The sequence below is a fragment of the Elephas maximus genome, chromosome X, assembly GCF_024166365.1.
Source record: "Elephas maximus indicus isolate mEleMax1 chromosome X, mEleMax1 primary haplotype, whole genome shotgun sequence".
NCBI lineage: Eukaryota > Metazoa > Chordata > Mammalia > Proboscidea > Elephantidae > Elephas > Elephas maximus.
In genome coordinates this window covers 102,069,502-102,094,885 of record NC_064846.1, presented here as the reverse complement: position 1 = coordinate 102,094,885, position 25,384 = coordinate 102,069,502, and the positions used below count along the sequence as shown (strand labels likewise).

At 48.4% G+C, this 25,384-nt stretch overlaps 1 protein-coding gene across 5 annotated transcripts in view; it reads left to right on the top strand.

Annotated features, from left to right (window-relative positions):
- STARD8 (StAR related lipid transfer domain containing 8) overlaps nt 1-25,384 on the top strand; it is a 110,026-nt gene that overhangs the window by 52,822 nt on the left and 31,820 nt on the right. Inside the window, exon 1 of one of the 5 annotated variants that reach the window (XM_049872348.1) lies at nt 9,797-10,019. The exons of 1 other annotated variant lie outside the window; for it this stretch is intronic. In XM_049872348.1, the coding sequence (XP_049728305.1) occupies nt 9,911-10,019 (109 nt within the window). In that variant the 5' untranslated portion in view covers nt 9,797-9,910. Of the gene's footprint in view, nt 1-9,796; nt 10,020-16,781; nt 17,336-25,384 lie in introns of those variants that run through there. 3 more of the 5 variants (XM_049872352.1, XM_049872349.1, XM_049872353.1) reach the window with 3 other exon arrangements.

The following is a 25,384-nucleotide window of genomic DNA, read 5'->3' as shown; positions in this document are numbered from 1 at the left end:
AACCAAATAAGACAAAAGAAACGAAAAACACTTTGGAAGCTGTAAAGAACGCCTTATTTATCTCTATGCTTGTCTCTGCAGCTTGACTCTAAGCACTCTGAGAACTTCAGTCTATCTGGGACTGTGTCCCCCATTGCCCCTAGTTCCAGTGACTTGTCCAGAACAGGCAGGTTGTGAATGTCAGGATATATGGGACTGAATCCTGGGTGTTGCGCTACACCTAGAGGTGCTGATACTTTGCTCTTACTTTGTTCTGGGCACACAGTTTCTTGACCTTTCTTTGAAGCTAAATCCAGCTAAAAGTATCATTTTTCTAGTTACTTGGCTTGCAGAATGATGCTACTCCACCAAGTGGACTAGCCTCATTGCCCCGGTGTGATTTTTTTTTATTACTCTGAAAATTCTGTAACCCCTATTCTCACCCCTTACCTTCCTCAGCTCTCAGTTCCTCAGATTCTGGCCTCTGCGAATGCTTTCAAAGTTCCCTGCCAAATTATATATCATATATACATAAAATATTGTCAAGGAGATTCAAATTATATATATATAAACCTATTTGGAAACCCTGGTGGTGTAGTGGTTAAGTGCTACGGCTGCTAAACAAAGGGTCGGCATTTTGAATCCGCCAGGCGCTCCTTGGAAGCTCTATGGGGCAGCTCTGCTCTGTCCTAAAGGGTCGCTATGAGTCCCAATCGACTCGACGGCACTGGGTGGGTTATTGCTGTCGAATTGATTCTGACTCATAGTAATGCTATAGGACAAAGTAGAGCTGCCCCATAGGGTTTTCAAGGCTGTAATCTTTATGGTGAGCCCTGGTAGCACAGCGGTTAAGATCCTTGCTGCTAAGCAAAATGTCAGCAGTTCAAATCCACCAGCCGCTCCTTGAAAACCATACGGAGCAGTTCTCTGTCACATAAGGTCGCTATGAGTCAGAATTGACTAGATGGCAACGGGTTTGGTTTTTATTTGGTTTAACCTTTATAAAAGCAGACTGCCACATCTTTCTCCCACGGAGCAGCTGGTGGGTTCCAACCGTCCACCTTTCGGTTAGCAGCTGAGTACTTAACCAAAGGAGATTCAATTTCCCAAAAAGATCAGATGTAAAACTGTTGGGAGTTAGAGCTGGAAAGCTCCTCAGGTATCATTTAGTCTAACTTCCATAACTCACCCTCAGCCTTTTACCGATGGAGAAACTGAGACCCAGAAAGGGGAATTGAATTAGCCATGGACTTAGTGTCTCTGGCAGCCAAGAAAAGGGGGTAAGGGGCAAGCCTCTTGCAAGTCACCTATGGGTTGAAGGGGTTAAAGTGAAGGGAACTAGCCTGGGGAAAGTGAGTGGGGACTGAGAGGAGATGAACGTGACCAGAGAAGGGAGGATCAATCAGGAGAAGCAGTCAAGCCCAGCTGCAAAATTCCCCTGGAAAGTGGAAATGTAATAAATCTGAAGGTTGTGGTTTAGCAAGTTATTATGAGTCTTGCTGAGCGAGGGAAGAGGAAGAGAAAAATAGAGGATTGAAGGGGGCTAGAAAAGGAGCAAATAAAGGGAAGAAGGAAGGCTAGATAAGGCAAATGAAGGACATTTAGAGTGACAAATCAGTCAGGGATAGATATGGCAAATCAGAACAGTTGTGTCTCATGCGGAGCATCCAGCCACATTATAAGTTCCCGCCAGCTCTGCTGCCTGATTCCTTTTAGGCTCTAAGCACGCAAGCCAGTCCTTATTTTCACTGTTTGGAGAAGTGGCCCGGGCTGTAGCCTTTACCTCAGCATATTTGGCACACCAACAGGAGGGCACCATGCAGCCTGGCCTGGACTACCAGAGCAGTGTGCCCAGCTCTGGGTCTGCTACTCTACAGCCATGAATCCTGTTTTACTCATACAGTCAAATTATGAGAACTCAGCCCATTTCACAGACAAGGGGTAACATAATTTGCCAATTAAAACAACAACAAGAATAAAATAAAATGGGGATAAAAGTCGTGCTTTCCTCAGAAGGTTTGGCTGAATCAAATGAGTGTAGCACTTTGAACAGAGCCTGGCACATGGTTGGTGCTCAATAAATGCTAGCTATTACTGTCAACATCATTATTATGTGTTGCTCACTGTTTTAAGCTTTTCACTTGTATTGTGTTATGTAGTGGCCACTCAGAAGGTAAATGAGGCTCAGGTGCGAGAACATATCCAGCCCACTGACTTGTAAATTTTCCTTAGATATAGAATTTTCCCCCAAACCAAATCCTGTGTAGAACCCCAATATATGAAACAGATAAAAATCATTGTGGCTCTGATTGAAGCAAGGCAGGGGGGTGAGAGGCTGGATCCTCAGCCTTACCCTGTACTCCCCTTCCTCATGGTAGGCCGCTGTGGGGCAAAATTTGAAAGCCCACAACTGATCTAGTCAATCCAACCATTTTATGCTCAGATGAAGATATTTTATCCTTTGTTCGAGATTACAAGGCAAGTCAAACGTAAAGTGGGGTACGGAGTAGGGTTCCACTAGGCATGGAGGGCAACGGTCAAAAGAAACACAGCCTCCCTGGTTAAAACAGAAAACAGAAAACAGAATGTTTGAAGTTTGGGCAGAGAAGAGCTAAAATAAGCAGGAGGGAAGGGTTGGCTGATCCAGAAGCCTTGCCCCTGAGCCCTGAATATCACCAGTCCCACTGGACATTCATATCCTGCCAGAGCCACCCCAACTTCAAGACAAGAAAAAACCTTTTTGGCATGGGGCCTTTCACTGCATAGAGTTTGGGATTCTATTTGACAAGCTATGTAGTCCCTCTCCCTTATATCTCCAGTCTGCATAACGTAGCTGACTTGGGGCTAAATCTAGCCATATAGGCCTTCCTGTTGGAATCTTGGCCCAAACTGGCATTTTCACAGGGCTCCTTCCCCTCCATGGTCCTGGGACATCAGCCTGGTTTCCTTTGCTTACGTGTACATGTGCCCATATCTGTTCAAGGGGTGGCCACCAATGCTGTTTATCCAAGAACCCGTGTGTTGCCAACTTTTGTTTAGAGTAATTCAGTATGGGTTACCTAGGGACTCCATGCTGAGGAGAAATCACAGGAGAAGTTCTCCCCAGAGAACACCGGGACTTCTCTGGAATCTCTTCTGACCTCATCTCTTGAGCCACTCAGGCCCTGTAAGAGCCCTTGAAGGCTGAATCTGCAGGGCAGGGCAAGACAGGGGCAGATACTAGAGGGCAAAGCCCAAGTGCAGAGAACTGAGTTGCCTGCCCCTCCTTGGGAAGGCCTCAGGATACCCATATTTACCGTGAGGGGGTGGACTAGATGCTCTCTGTCCCGACAGCTCCAGGCTGGGCTTCTGTGAAGGCCCTGACCACTCTGGTACCAGCCAAGGGTCTCAGGGGAACACACCAAAGATGGATGCAAACAAGGCCTGCCCAGTGCCATTCTTTACCGGCCTTCTGGGTTAGTCACAAGAGGGTGGGGATACAGGAGGCAGAGTTAAGCAACTTGTCTAAGTTGCTTAACCTCTCATTGTCCTTATCCTTAATCACCTTTTGTTCATGGCAAGGCCAGTTTCTCAAATGAATAGAGCCTTGGGATCCTGAGCCAGGCTTCAGGACGTGTGTTACTGTGTGTCAATGCTATATCCTGCCTGATGGTAGGAAGAGGAGGAGAGGTTTCTTCAAATTCTGACTGAGGTGAAGGTGTGGAATTTGGGGTAGGGGTGGCTGTAGGTGGGCACTGTAACTACCTCCCAAGATAAAGGCAGAAAGAATTAGTGGATGTGAGAACTGAGCAGCCTATTGAGGGCTGGGAACATCTGTCTGTGCTCTGTGGCTGTAAGAATAGCTCTCAGTAATTCAAGAATAGGAAGAAAGCAATGAGGCAGGGTGGAGGGGTAAGCTGTGAATCTTCCACTGATAACTACATCTTATAGATGCTTTCACATATGGTCCACAGGGAGGTAGGTGTCACTGTCTCCATTGAACAAGTAAGGAAACTGAGGCTCAGAGAAATGATGTGACATGTCTTCAGTAAGTGTTGAAATTGGTGTTCAATTCCATGGCTGCTTTGAGAGTTAGAGTTCTCAGGGGCCCATTCTCTCCAGTAAAATCTGTACACATATACACTGTTGCTGCCCATCAAACCACCCTTCTCAGGCTTTGCTGCAACGGCCTAGGAATTTTCCTTTTTATTTTACTAAGGCCCAAAGAAAGCCATGGTCATACACAGCAAGGTAGAGACAGGGGAGAGGTTAAGGCTCGCCCTTGACCTTTCTACCTTCAACTGAAAAGCTGCAGAACCCCACTGGAAGTAGTGCTCCCTCTGATATTGTATCTATATCTAGTCATTTCCTTGTTATAAAGTGCTCTCAGATCTATTATCTCAAGGCTTTCAGGGCAGGAAAAATGATTTCCTTTTTTTTTTTTTCCTTTACTGTGCTTTAGATGAAGGTTTACAGAGCAAATTAGTTTCTCATTAGACAATTAATACATATATTGTTTTGTGACATTGGTTGCCAACCCCATGACATGTCAACACTCTTCCCTTCTCGACCTTGGGTTTGATTTCCATTTTTTAGGTGAAGAAACTGAGACTCAGTGACTTGCCAAAGATCACACAGCTACTGAATGGCAGAGCCAGGACTTGAGATCAGAGTTGTGTCCAAACTCCCTTCTGCTTTTCCACAAAGTGCATTTGGCCAGCGAGGGAAGGACAGAGTGAATTCAGTGAAGCACAATGTTTGAGACCAAAAGTAGCAAACCCCAACTCACTGGGGTCGCCTCCAAGCCCCTGGCTTTTTTCCACATGAACCTCTGAATTGCAGAGGCAGCCTGGGGCCTTTGAAGGGGGAAACAGGGAAGTCAATGAACTCAGTTCTCCAGAGCAGGCTCCAGAAATGGTGTCTTTCGTGATTTAATAGATGCGCTGTTACTGTGAGTGGCTTTGTGGCCAGGGTGCCAGATTTGGTCCTGTCACATGTATGGTGGCGATGGTGGGGTATTCTTTCTCTTCCTCTCTCACCACTTGTGGTTCCATTCCATGCATGTTTGTTGAGTAATCTTTATGTTCCTGCACCCCAGTTACATTGGGGAAAGAACACTCTGAATCTCTCAGCCGCCATTTCATTAGGAAATAAAGATGAGCACTCTTGCTGGAGAGAAGAGAGCCTGTAATACCTTTGGAGGGTGAACAAAGTGTAGTGTGTTCTGAGAATGCCTGTTGATTCAGCTGAGTGAGCTTGAGCAGGGCTTTTAATGCCATTCTTAGAAGTGTGGACTTGTCCCTGTAGGATATGAGCAGTCATTTCCAGAGCTAGATCTTTTCCTTGGAGGGTGGCAGAGGAGTCCTGTGTGAAATGCTAGTGTTCTATTCACGAACCCAACAGGTGCTAGGCTCAAGAGGCTGTCATCAGCCAGGAAGCTGTCAGTTGCTGTGATGGTTAAGATCGTGTGTCAACTTGGCTGGGCCACGATTCTCAGTGTTTATATGTGATCACCCCCATGATGGGATCTGCTGTGAGTAGCCGAGCCAATCAGTTGAAAGGGAATCTCCTTGGGCGTGTGGCCTGCTTCCGAATATAAGCAGATGTTCTGGCTTTTTTGCGTGCTGTGGATCTTGTGGCTGCCTCCTGTTCATCTGACTTCTGGCTCTTGGGACTTGAGCTAGCAGCTTATCTGCTGGTCTTGGGATTCATTGATCTTCACCCCCTGTGAGCAACAGTCGTGCTCTCTGACCTGCTGATCTTGGGTTCATTAGCCCCACAGTTACGTGAATCAGGAGAAGCCTTGCGGTCTTGCCTACCAATCTTGGGATTTGTTAATCTTCACAACCTGTGAACAAGAGCCCTGCTCTCCGATCGGCCTCTCTTGGGTTCACCAGACCCTGTGGCCTGGTGAATTAGGAGAAGCCTCTATCCTGATCGAAGGACTTGGGACATTCTAGCCTCTACAATTGTTTGAGCCATTTCCTTAATATAAATCTCTCTATGTATATATTTACACACTTTACTGGTTTTGCATCTCTAGAGAACCCAGCCTAAGACAGTTGCCAAACATGAATGCCTTCATCATCAGCACTGGGCACAACACAGCTCTTGACTTAGCATTGACTTGGGGAAGGGTGCGGTGGGGGGAGAGACGTCACAACTGTGCCCTCAAGGAGCTGCCAATCTAATTGAAATTGCTACTGTTTCTGCCAAGAATCAAATCAATCATCCTGGCAGGAAGTAGTGGATGTGATGGATTAAAAGAGGCTCTGCTGTGGCTTGATAGGCAGTATGTATAGTGGTTACTAGCCAAGGCCAACAGTCAGGCTGTCTGGATTTTAAGCCCAGTGGTCACTTCCAAATTGTGTGACCTTGAGGAAATCACTTAACTTCTTTGTATTAGTTTTCCCATATGAAAATGGGGGCAATGAAAATAGTGTATCCTCTTCATAGTGTTGTTGTGATGATTGAATCATATGTGGAAAATGCTTAGAATGCTGGCTGACATAATGAGTGCTTCATAAACATTAGCTATTCTCCTTGACTAAGGTCCTATCATGCACCAGGTGTCTGGTACCCCTAGAGTTCAAGGCAGTGGCTTGGAGGCATAAGAATCCACAGGATCAATATGACCCATCTTTCTGAAGTGTTGGCTTTCCTCAGAGGCTTAGAGGAGAAAAACATCAATTTTTATATGAAAACAAACACGATATATACTGGAGTTAATTCTGGAAAACTGGAGTTATACTGGAAAATTCAAGTGGATTTTTAAGATAAGAGCATGGACTTCAAAGACATTCCCTGCTCAGAACCGAAGCTTCGGGTTCCCCACCCTTAGTCCCCAAAGGTTTCTTCACATTCTTCCCCCTAGCCTCTAGGGATCCCACCCACCCAGTGCCTCTAGGGGTACTTGAGTACAAAGGTTCCAGCACACAGATACCTGTAAGCTCATTGAACTCTCCTGATGAATCATTCTCTAGGGTAAGGGTGATCATCACCATTATTTGGGTGGAAACTGAGGTTCAGGGTGCAAATTCTGCCAATGTCACTTACTAGCTGTGTGAACTTAGCAAGTTACATTACCTTTGTTGTCCCCTAGTTTCTCCATCTGTAAAATGAGGGTGATGATGATAATAATAATAGTATCCATTGGTTACCATGAGTCAGAATTGACTCGAGGACAACTGGTTACTTTTGAGGGTTGTGGTAAGAATTAAATGTGTTAATATCTGAAAAGCACTTAAAACAATGCCAGCCATACAGTTAGTGCTCAATACATATTAAAAAAAGAAACATACTAGCTTTTATTAAATCCATTCTCACATGTCCTCCCACAACAACACTATCAGGTAAGTATTATACTGTCCATTGTATGGAGGGGAAAATTGAAGTTCTGAGAGGTTAGGTAAGATGCTAAGATGTTCTCCCTCTCCCAATTTTGCTAACAAAGGGTATTCCTGCAGTGGGAAAGAGGTTGGAATAAATGACCTCTAAGGTCATTTCCAGAGCTCCAAGGTTCTGTGATTTAAGTTAAACTTTGGAGCCTTTTCATATCACTGTTCTGGCTATGGCTAAAGTAGCATAACTCAGGAAAGAGAGGAGGGACTGGCCAGGGAGGGAGATAACTTAGCAGGGTAGGAAATGGCTGCTGCCGCCTTTCCTTCTGCACTGTCGCTGCTGAGGAGCTGTGTCCCGTACTCCCGCCGCACCAGAGAGCAAAAGGGAAGCTCCTGTGTTCAGAGGAAGTTGATTGGGACCTCCTTTTCCTTAGAGGGGAACTTAGCCCTGCATCAGGGGCAGTGCAGGGTCTGCTGGAAATCAAGCTGGGCATAGACAGGGGCCATCCCAATGGCTGTTTTTCAGGCTGAGCTAGTCCAGAATGGGAATTGCTGATAGGCCAGAGGATGCTGGGAGAAGAGAAATGTACTCCCTACTGATTTATGATCATTTTCGGTAAAAAATGAATTCTGTGAGATAGGATGGCATAATTGAATGAGGAGTAAACTAGAGCCAGAAGCTCTGTCTGGACCTGAAACAGACTTTGTGCTTGGGCAAGTTCCCTTCTCCAAACGAAGAATGCATTCATTCAGTAAATATTTCATGAGCACCTACTATGTGCCAATATTGCCCTGGGGGAAAGGAGTAGAGGTCACCACTGTGGTCTCCAATTCCCTTCTAGCTCTGACATTTAGTCTATGGAAAGTGAATACAAATCTCATGTAAATAAGCACACAATAGCTCTCAAACTCCTTTTCTGGAACGTATAAGAAGAATGACTTTTAGAGGCACTGAGAGGAAAGAATAGTGCCTGAGCCTCATCCTATAACACCTCCTAACCTGTCCATCCCAAATGAGTGCTTAGCCCTAGACTCATAGCCTAGGGCATGGAGAAGGTAGAGTGGAAGGGCTGTGACCTTCCCCTGTGTATCCCTTTATTGTTTACAAAGCACATTCATTATTCCCATTGTTTTATAGGATTAGTGTCCTCATTTTACAGATGAAAAAACAGGCTAAAGGAGGGGAAACTGCCTAGGTTATGCCTCAGATAGTGTAGTCAGTGTTAGAACCTTGGCCCCCTTACTGGCCACCACCAGAAGTGGAATGGGAATGATTAGGCCTGAGAGCTGGCAATTATCCACTATCCCTCCATTGTAAGCAAACTACACAGGACCCCACTGCCCCATCCCCAAACCAGGTAATGCAAATTTGCTTGCTGTGGGTGGGGAGTAAGGGTAAGAGAAAATGGGTTATATAACTTCGGATCCTGGGCCAAGGCATTTTTTGAGATAAATCCCAGTGCTGATCTCTTTGACAATAAAAGTTTATTTTTCTTAATGGAGACCCTACTCTATGCCAGGCATCATGCTCAGCCCTTTAGGTCCTCACAACAGTCCTGCAACATGAGAAGGTATTTAACCTCGGAATTTTTTTTTTTAGATGGTAAGGAAAGGAGCTCTGGTGGCACAGTAGTTAAGTGCTTGACTGCTAACCAGAAGGTCAGAGGTTCAAACCCACCAGTCTCTCTGCAGGAGAAAGATGTGGCAGTCTGCTTCTGTAAAGATTCACAGCCCTGGAAACCCTATGGGGCAGCTCTACTCTATCCTATCGGGTCACTATGAGTTAGAATCGACTTAATGGCAACGGGTTTCTTTTGTATTTTGTTTTGGTCAGATGATAAGGAAGGTAAGAATCAGACAGGTTAACCAACTGGCCAAGTCATTTCCATTCCTGGGTCTGTTTCCCATCGGTAACATAAGGGAGTCTCTAAGGATTGCTCCCACTTAGAAGGTACAGGATATTCTCAGTACTAGAAACGTTTCAAGGTGTCCTTACGGATCCAGGCCGACCCTGTTGCTCTGATCAGACTAGACACTTAGGAAAATCAATGGGAAGGGAACCGGGAGAGGGAGGAAGCTGAGGAGTAGGTGAGTCAGTCCACCAAGAAGGCAGAAGCTATTGTTCCTTTCTCCATCTAGCTGTTGTACGAGATCTTCTGCCATGTCATGTGACTGGTGAAATTTGGTGGCGAGGATCCCCACTATCTTCCACTGGTGTATAAGAAGCAGGAAGAAAGGGGATCAGTGGTGAGATATCACTCAAATAGGGGTCCAGGGTGGAAAACGTGAGAGGGTGACGCCAGACTGGGAATGGAGGCAGAGTGGCAGAGCTAGATGTGACTTGAGGCCAGTCCAGTGTAGAATACAAAAGGGGGAGCTCTTGCCCAAGTGGGGGGAGCTCGTGGAACTTTCAAGTCACCAGCTGAGGGGGCGGGGCAACCACGCCCCCCCACCTTGGCTCAGCGGATACTTCAATCCCTCACTTCCCGCTTCCCTCGCTAGCTATCCAGCTCAGCCTCGGGCAACCACCCCAGGCGCCAACACTCTGGCTCTAGCCGGCTTGGGAGCCGCCTGGGCGCGGCTGCGACGCCAACGTCTGGGCGCACGGACTTATGGCCAAGGCGCAGGGCTGGGGGCCGCCCTTAGGGCTCCCTAAACCCGCGACGTGGAGACTGTGGGGTGTGAAGGGCACCCAGTGGGACCCACTGCGCTGGAAACCAGGTGAACAGAGCCAGGCCGACCTCACTGGGTTGGCCAGGGCTCGGCTGCACTTCGCTGAGCACCTCCTGCTCCTTCCCTTCCTGAGCCGGCTTCGCAAAGCTCCGGGTCTCCCTCGCCTCCTCATCTTTGGTTCCAGTCGGGTTTTCATCTATTAGTCCTATGTCCGCTTGTCTAAAACCCAATATTGGGGCCCCAGTTCCCCTGGCCTGCCGGCCCCGGTTTTCAGACCTCCCATCCCCACTCGCCTGCTCTCTTCTAATTCTTAGCCAGCCCTTGCTCTGTCCTCAAAATGCCTCTGCCGCTTATCCCGGTGTTCTTTCTTTGCACCTACCTCCTCTCTCCCACTGCTTTCTTACCCCGCTCAAAAAAGAATAGCATTGGTTAATTACAGGACCCCCGCTGAAAGTCGAGTTGATTCTTACTCACAGCGACCGACCGTATAGGACAGAGGAGAATTGCCCCATAGGGTTTCCAAGGCTGTAATCTTTATGGAAGCTGACTGCCAGTATCTTTTTCTGGAGCCCCTGGTGGGTTGAACCACCGACCTTTTGGGTGGTTACAGCTGAGCGCTTAACCACTGCGCCACCAGGGCTCCTTTAATAACACGTAATAGTTGCTTAATAAACGGTACATCCCTTACCCTCTTTCTTACCTTCCTGCACCTTCATTGTCTCTGCCTCTGGAGCTACACTTCCACCTTCTGTGTCTTCCTGGTCCTGTCCCCACTGTATGTCTGACCCTTGGCCTATATTTTTACCTCTTCATTCCATTACCTTTCTGGCCTTTCCATCCCTCTTTTTGTCTCCAAACCTTTGGGTTCTTATCACTTACCCTGTAACTCCTTGCTCCCCCTAACCCTCTGAAGGACCCTTATCGTCTCACTCTGTCCTCAGTTGTACTATTTAGCTCAGCCATGCTGGCAGCCTCTTTTCAGACAGCTCACATTGCCCAAAAGCTCCATCCCAAGGTCTGCTTCCACTCCAAGGGATGTCCCAGGGTGCTTGGCACTTTGTCCTTTTAAAAATTGAAAAATATAAATTTCACTGGGCCTTCAAAAAACTTTTCTAGGCTCTGCGCTCTACTTTTTCCTAGTAATTCTCCTTCACCCCCACCCAAATGGCAGAGAGGAAATTGCAAATGAGGTTGAGTTTCTGCCATAGATTCATCATCATACTTGGATCTACCCTCTGATGGTACAGATGGGGAAACTGAGGCCCAGAGAGGGCCAAACTCTTGGCCAGGTCACACAGGTCCTCAGTGGCAGAAGTGGCGTAGAAGCCAGAGGTGCAGTGTCCTGGCCCCTGAAGAAGGAGCCTTGGTGGGGTAGGGCACCGGGAGTTGGTTTCCTGGGGTCTGTTGATCCAGAGACATCAGGGCTTGTCCATATTGGGAGCCTTGCTGCCCCTCCCTCCCAGCCCTCAGGACTTCACCGGTCAGCCAGTCATCATCATTCTCTCTTGCCTGGTTGCCTACCTGGCGTGACCATTCTCTGTCTGGATCTGCTCTTGCCTCCTCCACTGTCCCTGGCAGTCCAGGAAGTCAGGGACCCCTGACTGTGAAGCCTGCCTGCGCCACTTCCTTCCCCAGGTCCCTGACAGTGCCTGGCACATACAAGGTCTGTATGTCCATGTTGCCTGATGATGTTGTTGTTGGGTTCTGTTAAGTTGATTCCGACTTACAGTGACCCCATATGACATAGTAGAGCTGCCCCATAGGGTTTTCTTGGCTGTAATCTTTATGGAAGTAGATTGCCAAGACTTTATTCCATGGAGCTGCTGAGTGGGTTCGAATCTCCAACCTTTTGGCTAGCAGCTCAGTGCTTAACCATTTCACCACCAGGGCTCCTTTATGTTGTCTGATTGGTTGATCCATGTACGTGGGGAAGCCCTGGCCCTGGCTGAGGTCAGATCAGAAATCTTATTTGACCAGAGAGAGAGAGAGAGGCAATAAGTGTGTGTGTTGGGGCTTTGCAGGGAGGGTAGGCTACACTTCAAGAATTGAGGGGGGCAGGGATTCCAAGGTCAAGAGGAGCCCTGACTCCTTTGCTGAGTGGCCCTGTGACCCTCGCCGCACACGCCATGCTTTCTCTGGTGTCATCCTGGGGCCTTAGAGGGCTGCCCTTCGGGGACAGGAGATAGGATGGATGGTTTGCTGGGGGAGGCACTCGATCTGTCTGAATCGAGATTGCCAAATCCTGGAGACCCGTAATCACAGGTTTGGACTGGGCCAGGCTCTGGGTAGGGTCTGTAACAGCTACCCCCTATCCCCACTCCTGCCCCAAGCAACCTTCCAAATTCATGGGCACAGGATTTGGTTGTAGCATGAGATCAAATGTGGTGGGCAGATGGTGGAGCCTATGGGGTGGGGAGGGGAAGAAAAGCTTCTTTCTCCTCTTCTACCTTCTCCTTGCTCTTCCAGGCTTTGTCCTGGGAGCTGCAGCCCCTGGAACAACACGTGGAAGAGTCCTAGATGGGGACACAGCTCTGTTCAGGGACCTGGGTGCTCATGGCTCCAGGGCAAGCTGGGGGCAGAAACCAGGTCTCCAGCCTTCTGAGCCAACTTGGCCTCAGCCCTCTCCCTTTCTCTGCCTTTTCCTTCAGCTTCTCTCCTTCCTTTTCCTCAATTTCCTCTGCCCTTTTTGGCTAAACCCAGTTCCCTCCCTCCCTCTGCAAAAGTCCCATGGATGTTGGGCTTCTGGGAGCCACAATCCCATAGTAACACACAGAAAAACTCATAGAAGCAGAGAATATTATGGAAAGAAGGAACCCTAGAAATCAGGGACTAGCTCCTGTCCAGATGAGGAAACTGAGCCTAGCCAGGAATTAGCAAGCTTGGGGGCTGAGGTTAAATCAGGCAGTGGGGAGGATTTCTCAGGCTTCAGCTGCTAGTGTATATGTATGTGGGGTGGGGTGGGGAAGGTGAGGGGGCTTGTGTTGAAGTGGGCTTGCCTTTCCTGGTCTTTCCTCACTGCACTGGGACCTTCCTCTAAATGGAGGTGGAGAGTGGGATAGACATCTGCTATGAGAGTCTAGGTCCAGCCCTGTGCATGGCCACTAGGTGCTGCTGCCCAGGACGACTCCACTTATTCATTTGGGAAGGGGCAGAGCAGACCTCCCCTCCCTGAGGGAGTTGGGTGGGAGTGGGAATGTTTATCTACCTGCAACAGAAATCTTCTGGCCCCTTTGCGAGGGCTGGTAAAGCCAGGTTCGTGCCCCATCCTGGGTGTAAAAGGGGCCCACAGAGACAACCAATGGGCCTGTTGTGTACATGCTGGGGCCAGCCTTCCATCAAGCTGACACCTGGCCTGGTCTTTGTTGGGGGGAGAGGACAGGCTCTTGGGTGTCTGGGAAAAAGCTGGAGGCTGGCACTAGGTGGGTGTGGGCTCTCCCCTTCCAGCTGCCATGTCTATGTGCTTAGAAGGCAGTCATGAGCTGCCCTGACACTTCCCCCCAGCTGTGGTATCCTCTGAACGGGCTCAGTAGGAGGGAAGGAGAGAATGAGCACTCCCCTGGTCCATAGCTTGCGGGGGGGGGGTGCCTAGGGAGGCCAAGTGGCTACTGAGATTGCCCTACCCTGTGCCCAGGGCTTTGAACTGGTTCATTGCAGTTCGAAGCCCTGCTGAGAATTTGCATTTCTAACAAGTTCCCTCATAGTGACCCTATCGGACAGAGTAGAACTGCCCCATAGAGTTTCCGAAGAGTGCCTGGTGGATTTGAACTGCTGAACCTTTTGGTTAGCATCTGTAGCACTTAACCCCTATGCCACCAGGGTTTCTTTGAGTCAGAATCATCTCAACATCAAGGGTTTTTTTTTTTTTTAACAAGTTCCCAGGTGATGCTAATGCTGCTGGTTAGGGACCAATTCTGAGAACCATTAGTAGAGCCAAACCAAACCCATTGCCTTGGAGTCGATTCTGACTCATAGTAACCCCACAGGACAGAGTAGAACTGCCCCATAAGATTTCCAAGGAGCAGCTGGTGGATTAGAACTGCTGACCTTTTGGTTAGCAGCCAAGCCCTTAACCTAGGGAGGGAGACCAAATAAAACAAAAACAAAAACCCAAAGAAATAGCTGAAACCAGATTGCCTGGGCCATTTCAAAATGTCACAGTGTGCATAACAAATACTAGAACTGTATCTTTCCTGGCCATTGTATTCACTCAGTCATTCAAGGAATGTTTATTGAGTGCCTACTCAAGTGAAGAGGACTTGAAGCACTTACAGATGAAGATCAAAGACCACAGCCTTCAGTATGGATTACACCTCAACATAAAGAAAGCAAAAATCCTCACAACTGGACCAATAAGCAACATCATGATAAAGGGTCATCATGATTGAGGTTGTCAAGGATTTCATTTTACTCAAATCCACAATCAACTCCCATGGAAGTAACAGTCCAGAAATCAAAAGACATGTTGCATTGGGCAAATCAGCTACAAAAGACCTCTTTAAAGTGTTGAAAAGCATAGATGTCACCTTGAGGACTAAGGTACTCTTGAACCAAGCCATGGTGTTTTCAATCGCCTCCTATCATGTGAAAGCTGGACAATGAATAAGGAAGACCGAAGAAGAATTGATGCCTTTGAATTGTGGTGTTGGCGAAGAATATTGAATATACCATGGACTGCCAAATTTGTCTTGGAAGAAGTACATCCAGAATGCTCCTTAGAAGCAAGGATGATGAGACTACGTCTCACATACTTTGGACCTGTTATCAGGAGAGATCAGTCCCTGGAAAAGGACATCATGCTTGGTAAAGTAGAGGGTCTTTGAAAAAGAGGAAGACCCTCAACAAGATGGATTGACATAATGGCTGCAACAATGGGCTCAAGCATAGCAACAATTGTGAGGATGGCACAGGACCGGGCAGTGTTTTGTTCTGTTGTACAAAGGGTCGCTATGAGTTGGAACTGACTCCATGGTACCTGACAACAACAGTCTATGCCAGGCACTGGGGAGCTCTTTTTCTATTATTTATAGCATTTGCCATTTTTGTAGTTTTCCCTTAGATATTCATATTTTTCTGGTTTGATTGCCTTTTTTTTTTTTTTTAAACCACTGGGCGTCCCAGAACCCAAACTATCTGATTCAGTTAAATGTATCTACCAAAAGGTAAGACGAGTTTGCTCTTTATTTATATAATTGTAATTTTATCATGGCTATTCATTGAATATTTTCAACCTGTCATCCACCAACTGGCAAACATTACTGAGAACTTACTATATAGTAGACACTGTGCTTCATGCCAAGGAGCCCTGGTAGTACAGTGGTTAAACATTCGGCTGCTAACTGAAAGGTCCATGGTTCGAACCCACCAGCCACTCTGAGGGAGAAAGATGTGGCAGTCTGCTTCTGTAAAGATTACAGCCTTGGAAACCCTGTGGGGCAGCTCAACCCTGTCCTATAGGGGCACTATAAGTAAAAATTAACTAGATGGCAACCGGTTTTGGTTTGGTGTGCTTGGTGCCATAAGGCAGGTGGAATCAGCTCTACATAGTTCTTGCCCTTAGGGAAGTGTCAGGATCATTGTGGAACCCCCACTTTTATGTCCTTCTAGAATTGTCCAGAAGCAGAAAAAGTTTGGCTCCAGAAATACAGCAGCCTAGCCTCAGGAAGGAAGTCATGTCCCTTCCCACCCATTATGAAGGTTACTGACTCTGCGTAGAATTTTGTTTCGAGCTGTGAGTTCTGGTGTGGAGACCTGATCCACATCCAAGACCTACAGGGACATGAGTCACCTTTAACCAATTGCCAGAGGATGCTAGCTGCAGCCTTGCCATTGAGAGGAAAGGAGAGGTATGCACCGGCGTTAGCCTAGCTTCATTGTCGCACCTCTGATTCTCATCAGGGCCAGCAGGGAAAGGAGGTGGGAGAATTCCAATTTGGCCTAGTGGACCCATGGCCAGACAGGAAGGGAACACTGGGGACTAGATTTAGCTCGGCCTGTGCCTCAGGCGTCCTTGAGAAATTTGCTGTCCTCAGAAGGATGGATTTTTGCTCTTATCGGTGTTTTGCTCTTATCTAGCAAACATGTTAGATGGGCATGGTGCCCGTCTTCTAGGAACCTCCACTTCATTTCTCCTATCTGTTAGGTGTGGAGAAAATAACTGATGTGTAGGTATTATCCTTGCCATGGATTTTCTGGGTAGCCTTGATCGAGTCACTTTTCGCCAGTTTCTCTATTGTAAATATGAAGGACAGAGGTTGGATTGCATGGAGTCTAGGACCCGCCCCGCCCTGGCTAAATAGGAGTCTTCAATTCAATAATGAAATCAAGGTTGTGAACTTATGTTGGACCTTTGCAAAAAAAGGCAAGAGAGAAATCTTAAATCCTAACAATTTTTCTTCCTGAATCTAAATGGGCTTTCTGTTGGTACTTGCTGTCAGAACTTCCTGGGGAGCCTTCTCCTGCCAGGTTAATGCTAGTGTCCCAAGTTTTCCATACATTTGTCCCTGGAGGTAGAGTTTTGACATGGAGTAGAGGGGTGGGGGTACAGGGTAAGTCGCAGAATGTTGGGGACTGAGCAAGGTGGGGGTGGCAACATCCTGCTCAAATACTTAATTTTCTGGTTCTCTCTTTGTTGACCTTAATAATCAGAGAACTCATGGAAATTGTCTTTACTGGCCTCCGTACAAATTATCCTTAGCAAGTCACTGAGCACTCCCCTGTACTTGGCATACGTTTTTAAAGCCCCCATATGGTACCAGACACACTCAGCGCTCAATGAGCCCTGGTGGTGCAGTGGTTAAAAGCTCGGGCTGCTAACCAAAAGGTTGGCAGTTCTAATCCACCAACGACTCCTTGGAAACCTTTTGGGACAGTTCTACTCCGGTGGCTGTGAGTCAGACTTAACTGCAACGGGTTTGGTTTTGTGCCTTTGGTCAACTAGCTCCTTCCCCCTTGATTGCTGGCTCTTAGCTTGCGCCTCCTCCCTCTCAGCAGCGTGACCCGAGGGAGATACAGCTGCTTGAGGATTGGAGGAGCCAGAAAGCAGGGCCCCGCCCATCCCCGATTTGGGCGACTTTCTGGGGTGGAGGTGGGGGGCAGTGGGCCTGATTGCGCTCTCATTGGTCATGGATCGTGGAGGTGGGTGGGGCGTCCCTTCAGCCTTACTAGCAGCTGCTCCCACCCCACCTGCGCTGAGAGGTGACGATGGCTAAGCAGCAGCAGCCGCAGCTGCTTGTCTAGCTGGCACCGTTACCCTCGCCCGACCTCAGTCTCCATGCGTGCCCCGGACACAGCAGTTCCGCGCTCATCTCCTGCCTGCTTGCCGCTGTGTCTGGTCCCGCACCCAGAGGGGTGGACGCGGCCTGCAGGTAGGAGTCGGGGCGACGGCAGGGGGAGATCCGCCTGGACCGACGGAGGCGCTTAGGCTCCCTCGCCCCGCCTAGCCTTTCTGGCCCGCTCAGGCCGGGCCACTCTCCTTGCGGTTCCGCCGGGCGGTGTGAATAAGAGACTGGGAGGAAGCGAGCCGAGCCACGTCCGCCCCGGGTTTGGGCGAACCCTGAGCGCGCCGGCTGCGTTTCTCCTCCGGATGCCCCACGAGTAGGGTGGTGGAAGGCGACTGTGCACCCATTACCCCCATCTCCTACTGGTCGCTCTGGGGCTTCAGAGCAGGGCTGGAGCTGGGCGGGGGTGGCTGGGCATCGGGCTTTGGAGAAGGGTTACGGGGCTTTCCCCGCCCTCTCCTCCTTCCTTTGCTTTCGACGGCATTTCCAGGAAGCCCCCAGTCGGGCTGTGTGGGCTTTCTTGTAGTCCACTCCTTTCCCTTCTGAGAAATGCCTGGGACTTTCCTGGTATGAAGGTAGCTGCGGGGGCCAGTGAAAATCTTTGGATAAGTCGTATCCTTCTGGGGCTCAGTTTCCCCCTGAAGTCCAAAATGGGTTTGGATTAGAGAACCTCTAAGGAAGGCTTTTAAGTGACGTTTTGGAGATTTCCAAATTAGGTAGTCTGGGGTTCTCTCCATTTTCCTTCTTCCAACACTTTTTAAAGTTCAGCATTGAAGCAGATTTAGGAAATCAGGGTTCAGTCACTAACTCATGTGAACTTGAAGGAATCATGCCACTTCTGTGAACAACGATGTTTCCAGTTGCACCCCAGGAGGTGGGCTCTAGATGTCAGTATCTAAATGGCCCAGCCTCTTCCACCCTGACATTTGGTGACTTGATGCATGGGGCCTAGACTCCTAGTTGGCAGGTAAAGGATTGTCTCCAAGATGCTTGGGGCCACAGGAGCTATACAGATGGAGAGCTTTGTGGTGATTATGCAGCTAAACCAGCTGGAAAACTAGTGCTGCTGGTGGTGTTTGCCCATACCCCCCACCCCTTCAAGCAGGAAAGCCAACCAGACAAAAGGTGCAGAAGTGTGGGACAGAAAGAGATTTCTTCCACAGTCCATGGTCCTCAGACCCCTGCATGGATACCCAGACGCTGGGCAGGCTGGAAACCTGTGCTTGCCCCAAGTCCTCATGCCCTGGTTTGTCTTGGTCCCACTTTGAGCATCCAGGCCCTCAGGACCGGGGAGGAGAGGGTGATGAATCACACCCAGGGTTATTTTCAAATCCTGACTCCTACAGTGCAAGCTGCTTCTACCCCCACTCTAGGGGTTGCTCTCCCCACCCACTAGTCTGTATTATTGCCCTCTGCAGTTTTGCCCTTACTTTCATCATCCTGGAGCAGGAGAAAAAAAAATCTTGTCTAGGGGTAGGAGGGTGGGCAAGCTGGCAGGCAGCCTAAGAAAGTAAAGAAGGCTTCAGGTGGTCTCTGGGCAGCTGGTGGAGTGGGAAGAACGTGTGTGATGGTGTTACGCATTGAATTGTGTCCCGCAAAAATGTGTATCAACTTGGCTAGGCCATGATTTCCAATATTGTGTGGTTGTCCTCTAATTTGTGATCTGATGTGATTATCCTGTGTGTTGTAAATTCTAACCTCTATGATGTTAATGAGACAGGATTAGAGGCAGTTATGTTAATGAGGCAGGACACAATCTACAGGATTAGGTTGTATTTTGAGTCAATCTCTTTTGAGATATAAAAGAGAGAATCCAGCAGAGGGGATAGGGACCTCATGCCACCAAGAAAGAAGTGCCAGGAGCAGAGGGCGTCCTTTGGTCCCAGGGTCCCTGTGCTGAGAATCTTCTAGACCAGGGGAAGATTGATGACAAGGACATTCCCCCAGAACCAGCAGAGACAGAAAGCCTTCCCCTGGAGCTGGTGCCCTGAGTTCAGACTTCTAGCCTCCTAAACTGCTAGCGAATAAATTTCTTTTTGTTAAACCCATCCACTTGTGGCATTTCTGTTATAGCAGCACTAGATAACAAACCAATAACCAAACCCACTGCCGTCAAGTCAATTCCAACTCATAGCAACCCTATAGGACAGAGTAGAACTGCCCCATAGTGTTTCCGGGGAGCACCTGGTGGATACGAACCCCTGACGTTTTGGGTAGCAGCCGTAGCACTTAACCACTACGCCACCAGGTTTTCCCTAGATAACAAAGACAGATGGAAATGGTGATGTTTGTGGAGGTGGGGTGGGGGGACGCTTTCACCCTAAAGCTACAGCCACCATATAGCAGGACATCCTGGGCTGGTCCTCATTTCAGGGATTTAGCCTTCTGTCAGACTATGTTTTGAATTTTGGATTTGGAATTCCTAAAAAAAATTTTTTTTTAAACCTGTAGCTAAGGCTAGAAAACACCACACTGAACAAAATCAGGTCTCCCTGGTTCTCTTGCCTTCTTTCTGCCCTCTGAGTGGCTCTTGGAGAAGTATGCTATACTTCTTTGCATCTGTGGCTCCCCTCCCCAGTCTGCAAAGGAGAGGCTGTTGGGAGATGATATCTGGAGGTGTTTAGAGAAAGAAGAGGACTCGAAGGTAAGCAAGGGAGCTGTGCACCTTGTGTGTGTGTTGTAGAAGGGCGGTGACTCATGCAGGGAGGACTTCAGGGCCTTCCTTATTAAAACAATACCTTCTGAGTGAGCAGAGGAGCAAAGAAGGCGGTGCGAAGGGATTTTAAAAATCTATTTGGGGGGCTACGATTGGTGGGATGCAGTGGCAGCTGCCTGTGCTTTTCTGCTCGGAGACTCCTGGAGCTCCTTTCAGCCCTGGAGAGTTCAAGTTCAACAGATGATAGGCTGAACAAAGGCAATCTGTGTGCCCTTGCCCTCTTGGGGAAGATGAGGTAAAGGGTCCCTAGCTGGAAGAAGGAGTTGTCCCTGGATTGAGTGGAATAGGAGAACTTTTTTCCTTGGTCTCTCAGTCCTTGAGGAGGCTGTTCATCAAATAAAACAGGGGTGTTGTTGCAGAGTAGAACTGAGCTCCATTGGGTTTTCCAGGCTGTGACCTTTCAGAAGCAGATTGCCAGGCCTGTCTTCCCAGGGGCCTTTGTGTGGGTTTGAACCACCAACCTTTCATTTGCACCATCCAGGGACTCCAAAATAGGGATAAAATGTAAGGTCTTCAGGATGGAAACTATGATTTTCTCAAGGTCTAAGCCAAGTCAGAATTGACTTGATGGCAATGTGTTTTTTTTTTTTTTAAGCTGAGTTTTATATTCTCCTTCTTACCCTGAAACCCCAAACAGGGGTTGAGCACACAGTTGGTGCCAAATGTTAACTAAATCTCTGTGACTTGAGGTGTTGGTTTCTGCAGGGGGGGCAGGGGGAGGGAGAATGTCCTGGTAGATGTGAATCAGTGGACCAGAGGCTGCAGTCTGAAGCCTCCTGTCACAAGGTTGAAGTGCTGTGCTTGTGTACTGAGTCTCCTCTTGCCCAGCTCTCTGCATTGGGAGCTTGCATGTAGACAGTTGCTGTTCCTGTTTATCTCGACCGCACACAGGAATGTTAGAACTGAATGTTAAGTTCCTTAGGAGAATGGGGTGGTATGGAGCAAAGAACACATGGAAGTTTCAAATTCAGGCTCTGCCGCTCCATTCAGCCTCTCAGACCTGCTTTTTCCACTTTCACTGGATTAAATGAGGGGCTCCATGGCTAAGTGTTTGTAAACGACCAAGTACTGTACAACATTATTCATTGCTAAGTTCAGGCTCAGTGCTAGGTCTTGTGGGGGACACAGAGATGACAGCTTTGGGGAATTTACCATCTAGAATAGGGGTTAGCAGCATAAATCATACATGACATACTAAGACTACCTTGGTGAAAGCTTTTAAATAAACTTTTTGATTATGAAGAATTTTGAATATATATAAAAGTAGATAATAATGTAATAAGGTCCCAAGTATCCATCACCCAACTTTGACAGCTATGCACACTCCCATCTACCTCATTCCCTTTCTTGTTATTTTGAAACCTTATCAATTCATCTGTAAATATTTCAATATATATCTCTAAAAAATAAGAATTTATGAAAAGTAACCACATTTCCGTTTTTATACTGAAAACAATTCTTATATCATCAAATGTCCAGTCAGTGTTCATATTTCCACTTGACGAGGAGGACGTTTTGCACTGGGATCCTGAGCCAGGGAGCGATTGCTTTTGACTGAGAAGAAGGTGACTGACCTAGGCACTGACATTTGAGCTGGACCTTGGAAGAGAGGCCCATAAAAGGTCTGAGCTAGAGGGATTATGGAGCCCCAGCCCTTCATTTTTATAGATGCCAAACTGCTAACACTGGCCCGGACTGCAGGTGTTAGCCAGCCTCTGGGGCTCTAATTCTTTTTTTTTTTTTTTAATGGGGCTCTAATTCTTGCTGAAACTCCGTGCCTTTGAAATTCTGTGTCTTTGTTTCTCTAGAGGTAAAGGGGAGTTCTAACCTCCCACTCCCCCCCCTCCCCCCGCCAGCTTCAGGGCCACCCAGGCCTGGGAGAATTCCTGGGAGGTTGCTCTCAACGAGGCCCCTCCCCTGCCTCTGGCCCCTGAGGGCACTTCTGAGCAAAACAGGATGCATCCAGGATGAGTGACTTTCCCAGCTTGTCATCTAATCGCCATGGCCCAGCTTGGAGCTTCCTCTTTCATTCGAGATAAAAACCCTCACTGTCTTGCTTTTCCCTCACACCCCAGTAAGGGCGTGCTGACTTCCTCCATATCCGGGCCAGCCCTCCTCCACCCCTTTGTGGGTTGACAGAGAACTTCCCTCAGTACTGGCCTCTCTCCTTATTCCACCCCACCTGCAGGCTGTCAGAGAGGAGGAGAAAGACCCCAGGTGCTCTCCCTGGCTGCAGGCTCCTGCTCTTGGGCTGTCATTGGGAAAGATGTGGCCCCTTTCCAACAAGCCTGGGGTTCTGCCACTGCTTAGTTAATGATTGAGCCACATAATAACCACCTTGGAAAGTCACCGCTAGGAAATAGCCACTAACTAACTCGCTGTTCATCCCAGGCGTTAAAGGGACTCCATCCTGAACCCTTACCTTCTCCCAAAGGGCCACTGACAAACATTCAATTGGAACTTCCGGGCCAATCAGATCTGTTCCTCTGTCCTTTGCTTGGGCAAACAGAAATAGTTATTCACATTGTTCAAAGGACACACATTCAGCTTGGGTAGCACTGAGAAGGGCAGAAGAGTTGAGTCGATAGGGATTTGGATGGGCAGTGGTATAAGGCAATCTTTTTTAGGCATCAAGAGTCAGAAGGGGTGGGAGGGCTTTTTTCCTCCAGAAACAGCTGACCCTGTGATCTCAATTACCCGCTGCCAGCGAGTCTATTCCAACTCATAGAGACACTATGGGACAGAGTAGAACTGCACCATAGGGCTTCCAAGGATCGGCTGGTGGATTCAAACTGCCGACCTTTTGGTTAGCAGCTGAGCTCTTAACCATTGCACCACCAGGGCTCCAGATCTCAATTAGAAAGTCTAAAAGAACAAGAAATGCCCACCCAAAGGGTTTGCTGTTGCTGTATGTATGTGTGTGTGTGTCTGTTTTCAGTATATCTGTGGGTACCTCCACAGCAGGCCAGGGGGTGAGCTGTTAGCCACACTGCTGCTGATGTGAGGGTAAGGCCTCTGTGGGGGCAGATGCCTTCCTCAGACAGTCTATATCTAGGCAAGCAGTGGCAGTTGAGGAGGGTCGGGCCAGGACCCAAACCGCTATTTAGTGAACCCTGTTAGCTATGTGGAAACCCTGATGGCATAGTGGTTAGGTGCTACAGCTGCTAATAGGTCAGCAGTTCGAATCTGCCAGGCGCTCCTTAGAAACTCTATGGGGCGGTTCTACTCTGTCCTATAGGGTCGCTGTGTGTCGGAATCGACTCAACGGCTGTGGGGTTTTTTTTGGGGGGGGGTAAGCCATCTACCGAGTTAGGAAACCTGGTGTCTCGCTCTGCCTCTCCATAGCTATGACTTTAGGGAAGACGTTTGCTTTCTCTGGGCCTTAATTTCCACATCTATAAAATGGGCAGGGTTGGGGGGTGTGGTGGTGGCATGGACTGAGTGGTGTTTCAGGTTCCCTTCCAGCTATGAAATTATGGATTCTCAATCAAGAACTTTTTTCTTATCATCAGGACAAAGGCAAGCTGGCCTCAAATTCTGTCAGAGCCAGTCACTAAGTATTCTCTGCTAGCTGGGTCAGTTTGGGCTGGCTGGGCCTCAAACTGCCACAGCTTGGGTTCTCCTTGAGCGTGGACTTTTGTGCAATTTGGCCTCCCCCTCATGCTTATGTCTGTCCCAGGTAGCCACCCTCTGACCCATTCAACCACAAGTTAATGAGTGACTGGTTCCCCCTGGGTAGTATCAGCCCAAGGTGCTCCTGTATGCTGCGGGTGGGGGTAGAGCCAGGTCTCTGTGAGCACCCACCAAGGGCCTAGCCAACTCCAGTCACCTTTATGCTTTCTCCCACCAGTACCCCTAGAGGTAAGTATGCAGACAGAGCTCAGGGTAGAAGGTCCTTTAGAGTGCACTAGGTCCAACTCTCCTTCTGAAGCTTGAGTCTTCCCACCAAGTGCTTGTCCACCTCTGGCTCACCCATCTTCATATTTGGGAGTTCAGCATGTCTCAAGGCAGTTGGTTTCATCTATGGAATTCAGAAAGCTTTTTGTTGTTGTTGAGCTGAACTCTGCCTCCCTGAGGCTTCTACCCCTGGCTTCCAGCTCTGCCCCCTGGGATCACCTAGACCCTGTCTGCTCTTTGTCATTCAGAGTCTAAGGACAGAACCTAAGTCCCCCTGAATCTTCTTCAAGCCAAACAGCCTCAGCTCCTCCAAGTTTTGCTCCTGGGAACTGGGCTCAGTCTCTTTCCCAGCCTCTTCACTGTCATCTACACATACTATTTGTGGTCCCCTTAACATTTTTTAACATGTGAGCATGGGAAATGGGGACTTTGGAAGCCCCTGGCTCTCCTCTGTTTATTTCCAGACTCAACTTTTCCAGACAACTTCTCTGTGATCCTTTTCTCAAGAATCCAGCAGGTAGACCCTGAACTCCCAGGGTGCTGGGTCTAAACACCTCATACAGCTCTCTCTGATTCGTTTGTTGTTCTGGTCCAGCCAGCCCCTGGGATTGAGGAGCTCTTGGAGGGTGTTGTTGTTGTTAGGTGCCGTCAAGTCAATTTTGACTCATAGCAACCCCATGTGACAGAGTAGAACTGCCCCATTATGGTTTTCTAGGCGGTATTTTTTTTTAATCTTTATGGGAGCAGTCATTCTCCCTCGGAACCACTGGGTGGCCTTGATTTTTTTTTAATCTTTATGGGAGCAGTCATTCTCCCTCGGAACCACTGGGTGGCCTTGAACTGCCAACCTTTTAGTTAGCAGCTGAGCACTTAACCATTTCACCACCAGGGCTCCTTTCTTGGAGGGTAGAGCCTTCTTATTAGTGCCCGCATATCAGAAGACAAGCCTGGCAAGAGTAGATGCTCACCTTGTTGAGTTGAAGACAATGCAATATGGGGGGGGGCTTCCAGTGTGCCTTGCTTTCCTGCCACTTGCTTTAATCTCCTGAGCTGGTGGACAGTGGAGAGGAAGGGGATATTTTAGGCAGTACCGAAGCCGGAAATGAGTGTGAGCCATGTCCACTGTGGGGACTAGAAGGGTGAATCAGACAGGGAGAAACACCCACCCAGCCATTCCTTCCTCCAGCAGATGATGACAACGACAACAACCAGTCCCCTCATTTCTGTAAGTACTTTAGAGTTTACAAAGCACTTTCACTTTCGTGACCTCATTCTGTCCTCACAGCAACCCAGTAAGTTAGAAGGTATGATCCCCAACTGAGGGCCGAGGAGGGGAAGGAAACAATTTCTCAGGGAGGGAGGGTTTGGAACCCAGGTCTCCTGACTCTCAGTCCTTCCTGTGTGTTTCCCCAACCCACACCCAGCAGCCAAGGCATCTGGGGCTGACGCTGCAGCTTCCCCACCACAGAGGAACCTCTGACCAGGCCACAACTCTGCTCCCACATGGTGGAGGGAGTGACCTC